The sequence below is a fragment of the Ichthyophthirius multifiliis genome, assembly GCF_000220395.1.
Source record: "Ichthyophthirius multifiliis unplaced genomic scaffold scaff_1120509250931, whole genome shotgun sequence".
NCBI lineage: Eukaryota > Ciliophora > Oligohymenophorea > Hymenostomatida > Ichthyophthirius > Ichthyophthirius multifiliis.
In genome coordinates, this window is record NW_004086363.1 from 1 (window position 1) to 7,020 (window position 7,020).

At 12.4% G+C, this 7,020-nt stretch overlaps 1 protein-coding gene across 1 annotated transcript, besides 20 other annotated features; it reads left to right on the top strand. All coding sequences in view use genetic code 6, as the record gives it.

Annotated features, from left to right (window-relative positions):
- The first annotated feature begins 51 nt into the window (after nucleotides 1–51).
- Nucleotides 52–164: a microsatellite.
- Nucleotides 165–225: 61 nt separating this feature from the next.
- Nucleotides 226–319: a microsatellite.
- Nucleotides 237–300: a microsatellite.
- Nucleotides 320–1,298: 979 nt separating the features above from the next.
- IMG5_114280 (protein kinase domain protein) lies at nucleotides 1,299–3,321 on the top strand (the record flags this gene model as incomplete). The annotated part of the gene is made up of 4 exons (XM_004034720.1): nucleotides 1,299–1,702; nucleotides 1,952–2,019; nucleotides 2,401–2,555; nucleotides 2,870–3,321. Coding segments are annotated over 4 exons (1,079 nt in total), but the record flags the coding sequence as incomplete, so codon positions are not given.
- Nucleotides 1,713–1,753: a microsatellite.
- Nucleotides 1,877–1,910: a microsatellite.
- Nucleotides 2,027–2,102: a microsatellite.
- Nucleotides 2,288–2,325: a microsatellite.
- Nucleotides 2,335–2,385: a microsatellite.
- Nucleotides 2,590–2,654: a microsatellite.
- Nucleotides 2,664–2,717: a microsatellite.
- Nucleotides 2,728–2,786: a microsatellite.
- Nucleotides 3,322–3,808: 487 nt separating the features above from the next.
- Nucleotides 3,809–3,887: a microsatellite.
- Nucleotides 3,825–3,886: a microsatellite.
- A 1,923-nt stretch (nucleotides 3,888–5,810) lies between the features above and the next one.
- Nucleotides 5,811–5,845: a microsatellite.
- A 68-nt stretch (nucleotides 5,846–5,913) lies between these two features.
- Nucleotides 5,914–5,989: a microsatellite.
- Nucleotides 5,933–5,998: a microsatellite.
- Nucleotides 5,999–6,085: 87 nt separating this feature from the next.
- Nucleotides 6,086–6,138: a microsatellite.
- Nucleotides 6,092–6,121: a microsatellite.
- Nucleotides 6,139–6,308: 170 nt separating the features above from the next.
- Nucleotides 6,309–6,350: a microsatellite.
- Nucleotides 6,351–6,746: 396 nt separating this feature from the next.
- Nucleotides 6,747–6,785: a microsatellite.
- The last annotated feature ends 235 nt before the right edge of the window (nucleotides 6,786–7,020 follow it).

Here is a 7,020-nt window from a genome sequence, read left to right on the forward strand (position 1 = left end):
AAAAAAAAATATATTTTTTTTATAATATATTATAATATTAAACCAAATTTTTATAATATAATACATATAAATAAATACATATTTATATATATAAATTATATAAATATAGATATATATATATATATATATATATATATATATAAATATATATATATATATATATAATTAAAATTTGAATAAAGAAATATAATAATCAAATCAAATTTAATTATTATATTTTTTTTTAAAAAAAATAATAATAATAAACAAAAAACAAACTAATAAAAACAAATAAAGAACTATTAATAAACAAATAAAAAATATTATAAAAAAAAAAAAAAACCCCCAAAAAAAAAAATAAAACCAAAAAACAAAAAAATCTATATATTTCATTAAAAAAATACATTAATATGTTTAATAAAAAAAAATAACTATCCGAAAACTAATTAAACTTCATCTAATTAAAAAAATAGACTAGTCAAAACAAGAATTTTCAATTATCTAATTTATGTATACCTTATTAAACTAAACCAAATCCTAATAATATTAAATAGAATTTTTTTTCCACAAAAACTATCTAATAAGCCCCTTCTTAAAAAAAAATAACTAAAAAATCTCTAATTAATCTTAAAGCAATTAATATATTAAAATTAATGAAAAATCCGAAAAAATACATACACTCAATGATTTAATGCCTCATTTTTTAAATTAATAAAAAAAATTTTGCATTAAATAAGTTAAAAAACCATTATAAGTCCTAAAAATACTAAAATTTAAGAATAGGCTTAAAAATATATTTCCTAAAAAACTTTCGATAAATAATTATCAGAGTCAAATGAAGAAAATTCATTATTTTTATAATTTTAATCTAAAAAAAACCAGAAAACACATAAAAAAATCAAGAAAATACTTAACTTATATAAAAAAATACACTTTTGTATTAAATTTTATAAGAAAAAGATGAGAACTCAGATGAAGATTAAAAGCAAATGGAAATAAATGAAAATTATAAAAAGAAAATTAAACCAAATGAAAATATTGACAAAAAATAATATCTTTAAGTCAATTTATTATATAAAAATTAACTAATTCACTTTGAATTAGAATCCAAAGACCGTACAGTTTAATGGCTTACACATTATTTGATTAGAAGGCTATTTTATTATGAAACAAATGTACTAAAAAGTCCCTAAAATGTGCATGAAATACTCTCTAATATCGTTATTTTTACCTCTTCTACCTAAAACAATGCAGTTTCTTACTATCTTACTTAAATGGAAAGAACTATAAACGTATTCAATAAAAAATGTATTAATATTATGCCCTTTTACAGCCAAAAAGTAAACAAATAGATCGGTTTATGTGATTTTTAAATTATAAAATGCATAGGACAAGGCGGTTTTTCGCGCGTATATTTAGTTTAAAAAAAAGATAATGGATAAATGTATGCTTTGAAATTAATTGAAAAGGGTTTTATAATCGAAAATAAGAAAGAAATAGTGGTTTAAAACGAAAGAAATATAATGATAAATATACTAGGTTTACCTTTTTTATTAAAAGTGGAATTTTGTTTCGAAAATAAACATTTTTTAGGCTTTATTATGGAGTATTGCCCAGGTGGAGAGTTATTTTATCATTTAAGAAAAATTAAAAGAATGAATGAATATATGGCAAAATTTTATTTTGTAGAAATTTGTTAAGGAATATAGTTTTTGCATTAAAAGTAAAAATAAATATATTTAAATATATATATATATATATATATATATATATAAAATAAATATACATATTTTAATAAAGATTATTATTATTTTTTAAATATAATTTAAATCAAAATTATAAAAATAAAAAACAAGTTTTTTAAGGATATTATTTTTTTTTTAAAAAGGATATTATAATAAAAATATAAGATAATATAAAATTATAAATAAAAATTATTTAAAATAAATATATTTTTTTTATATCTTTAAAGGAATATTATATATAGAGATATAAAACCTGAAAATATATTACTTGATATCGAAGGGCATATATGCATAGGTAAATTTATAATATATATATATAAATTAATAGATATATATATTTATATATATATATAAATATATATATAAATATATATATATTTTATTTTATTTTTAATGTATTACAATTATAATCAATTTATTTTATTTTATTATTTTTTAATTTAATTTATCAATTTTATTTAATAAATTGAAATAAAAAAAATTTAATATCTTTATATCTATTTTATCTTTTATTAAATTATAAATAAATATTTATATAGAGAATATTAAAATTATTTAAGGAAAAAAATAATTTATATATAAAAATAATACATTATAAAAAATACAAAATAAATATTTATTTAAAATATTTTTATATTTTATAAATATTTATTTATAAAATTATAAAAATATAAAGGTGATTTTGGTTTATCTAAGCCTAATATGGACAAAAATTAATTTGCTTATAGTTTTTGTGGATCACCAGAATATATGGCTCCTGAAATGCTTTTGAAAGTAGGACATTCATATCCAGTAGATTATTATTGTTTAGGTGCTTTATTATATGAACTTGTAAAAAAATATAAAAATAAATTAAATTTTTATATTATATATATATTAATATAAATAATTATATATATATATTAATATTAAATAAAATTTATATATATAATTTTTATTTTTTATATATTTAAATAAATTTATTTATTTATATGATTTTATTAATTTTATATATATGTAGAATTTTTTTTTTTTATTTTTATTTTTATTTATAATTTTTAATTTCTTATTTTTTTTTTTTTTATTGAAATATAAATGTTTTAATAAATAATAAAATATAAACAAAGAATATATGTTTATTCTTTATTTTTATATAATATTTTAAGGTAACAGGTTTACCTCCATATTATAGTCATAATACAAATGAAATATATTAAAGAATATTAAATGAAGAATTAGAATTTCCTTCTAATATTTAAATATCTTCCGATTTGAAAGATTTATTATAAAAATTATTATCTAAGCACCCTTTTGGTCGTATAGGAACAATTGATGGAATAAAAGAAATTTTAAATCATAATTGGTTTAAAAATATTAATATTAATAGTATAATATAGAAAAAAATATAACCTCCTTTAAAGCCTAATATACTGGGTTTCAATTTTGATGAAGAAGAATTTATAAAGGGAGAAAAGTAATTTAAAAAAAAAATTATAGACTGTCTATAAAACAAATATTAGAAGGAATTTCCGTTTATTTTTAAATAATTTTATTTTGATGCTTCTTATAAATAAAATAATATGAGTAGCACACCTTTATTGACTAAAAAATAAATGAATTATGAAAATATTAACTCGGAAACAAAAATTTATAATTTAAAAAGTTAAATTAGTAAATTAAAAACTGAAGAAGTTTAAAACAGTGAATATTAAAATAGTTTTAATAATAGATTATTAACTGAGTTTAATAATTAAACCAACAATAAAATAGTTCAAAAATAATTTAGTGTTACAAAAATTTAAAAATTATAAGCGAACTAAAAAAATAGAGGTTATTTAGAATTGACAAAAAAAAATTACAATCCATTGAATTATATTGATGAAAAAAAAATTAATAAATAATGAAATATTTTTGTAAATTTTAATTTATTAATTCAAAATATTTTATTTTATTTTAAAATAAAATTAAAAAATTATATATAGACATTAGAAAAAATATAACATTTTAAAAACAAATGTTTTTATTTAAAAAAATTATATTTAATATATAATGTAATTTAAATATTATCTATGATAAAAAACAAATTTTAAAATCATATCTATATAATTAAATATAAAAATAAAATAAATATTAAATATATATATAATAAATATTAAATATATATATAAATTAAATATTAAATATTAAATTTTATATTTTTCTTTTATTTATAAAATTTAAATAAGAATTAATTTTTTTTTTTTTATATATAATAAATCAAAATTAATTATATTTTTTTTAAAACTAAAAAAATTTATACATTACTGAATTAATAAATATAATTATAATTTTATATTTATATAATTAATTAATATTTACAATATAATAAAAATTATTAAAATTTATAATAATGCTTTTAATAAGCTCATTTTTTTAAAAAAAATAAAATAAATAAAAAAATGTTATCAAATTAACAAAATATTTCTTAAAATAAAAGATAATTTTTTACTATAACAAGATATTAATATATAATGCCCAACTTAAATTTATAAATAATTAAATTCCAGTATATTTAACATTATAAATAATTAATTAAATTCATAAACAAATTTATTTTAATATAATTAACTATAAATAAATGAATAAACATTGGAGAATGAAATAACTTCATAATAATTCGATATAATTCAAATATTTAAAAATATAAAAATAATTAACTAAAAATTACAAGTTCTAAAATTCCAGTAAACTAAATAAAATCAATATAATATTTCTTTTTTATTTTGTTACAAAGATATATAAACAATTAAAATAAACAAGATGAAAAAATAAGAAAGTTATTAGAAGTAATCGACGCTTTTAACAGTATATTTTAACAATGTTTTTAAAGGATAAATTATTTAGAATAAAAATAAATCGAATAATAAATATAATAAGTAAAAGACGAATAAAAATTACTAAACTAGCAAGAATCAGAATAATAATATAATTAAATATAATAAGAACTATAAATAACTTAAGAAATAAACTAGAATTAATATAATAAAACTGACGAAAATATAGTCAAAGAACAATATTATAACGAAGTCATTTTAAAATTAAATTAATTATAAACAAATAATTTAGAATTATAAAAATTATTATTTAAAAAGACAATTTTTTTTCTGAATAAAATTAAATATAAGAAATATTAAAACTTAAAAATAAATAATTAATAAAAGATAATGATAAACTTTTAAATTTTATATAAAATTTTTAAATAGTATATAACAAGAAAAAAATTAGTTTTTATTAAAAAAATAAAAAAATAGGAACTATTAAATATATTTAATAAAATAAATGAAAATTAATATAACTCTCAAAAAATTAATTAAGAAAAAATAAACATTTTGAAATCAATTGAAGAATAATAAAATGAAGACGATTATATTTTTCAATAAAATAGTTAAAAATAATCATTTTTTGTTTAAAAAACAAACTAAAACTCCGAAGAAGATTTTTTTAGTAATTAATATATTATAAAACTATAAAAAAAATATACTACTAATGTTAATTTTTTATTTTATTTTATTTAAATTTAAAAAAGAATTTAAAAGAAAATAAATTAGAAAAATATAGTGGATATTTAAATATATATGAAAATAATTAAAATAATATATTAAATGACTTAAAAATATATTTAAAATAAAATAACATACTTAAATATAAAATTTAGAATAACAATTAAAAGAGTAATTATCATTAAATTAAAATCTTTAAAATTAAATAGAAAATTTTTAATAGTAAAATAGTTTAAATTTAAACAAAAAATTTTAATAAATCTTATAATACAATTATTTAATAAAATAATAAAATATTAATTTCTTGAATATTATTTAAATTTAAATAATGATATCAATATCTTAAAAAATAAATACTTAGATTTGTACAATTAATAAATTAAATTAAATATTCTTCAAAATAATATAAAGAAATAGAAAATCTTATTAATATAGTTATTTAATAAATAATCATAATGATTATAAAATTGAGGATTAGAATGAAAAATAATTGGAGTATTTCTTATAAAATTAAAGAATTAATATATAATGACACTTTAAATTTATTTTTATATATAAAAAATATTGCATATAATATTAATATAAATATAAATATTATATAAAACTATAGAAATTTATTAAAGAAAAAATGTTTTTTAAAAAAAGAATTCATTAAAAATTTTAAAATAAAAAAAATAAAAAGTTATAATAAATATAATTAATATATTTTAAAATAATATTTATAATTAAATATTATATATATATATTAATAAATATTTTTTTTATATATATCTTTTATTTTATATGTTATATAAAAATATTTATTTTTTATATTTCTCTTTAATTATCTTATCAAATTAATTATTAAAATTTTTTAATTATTTTTTTTAATAATTTTTTATTAGTTATATTTAAAAAAAAAAAAATATATATAAATTTAAAATTCTATGAATATTTATTAGCAATTAGATAAACAAAGTTATCCATTATTTTTACATTAATAATTATTAATTTTTTAAAATTGTTAACAAAGTATAATCAAATTTTTATTTTTTCGGGTAAATTAAGCTTATATATATCATATTGTATATATTTCTTTTAAATATAATATTTTAGATATATTTATTTTTTAAATTTTAATTTTATAACTTATATAATAATAAACATTATTTAAAATTTTTATTATTGTATTATATATTTTCAAACTTTAAATTTTAAAATAATAAATAATAATTTTATATTAACATAAAAATATAAAAAATTTTGATTAAAATAAATGTATATAAAAAAAATAATGATTAAAAAGATTAAATTATATTATAAATTTTTTATTGAAAAAAAATATTAATTTTTTATACATAGAATTTATTGTTTATTTCTTTAAATTATTATTTTTTTTGAACATAATATAATAAATTAATAAATAATTTTAATATATCTAAATTAAATAAAAAAATTATTAATGCGAGCGCTATGAGTTTGGTTAGCAATTTGATATGGCGAAGTAACTCATTAGCTTTACATTAATTATAATAAAATTTATAAATTATATAAAGTATATAAAATAAATTTTATTTTTTATGGGTTTATTATTTTTTAATTTATATATTATTTTATTATTAACAAAAATAAATATTCATTATATAAAAAAAAATTATTAATAAATATAAATAATAATTTTAGAAAATATCAATATTATAATTATAAAAAAATACTAAAGTATTTGTATATATTATTGTATAAATTAATAAAATAAATAATAATATTAAAATAATGATAAATAAATTATAATATATTCA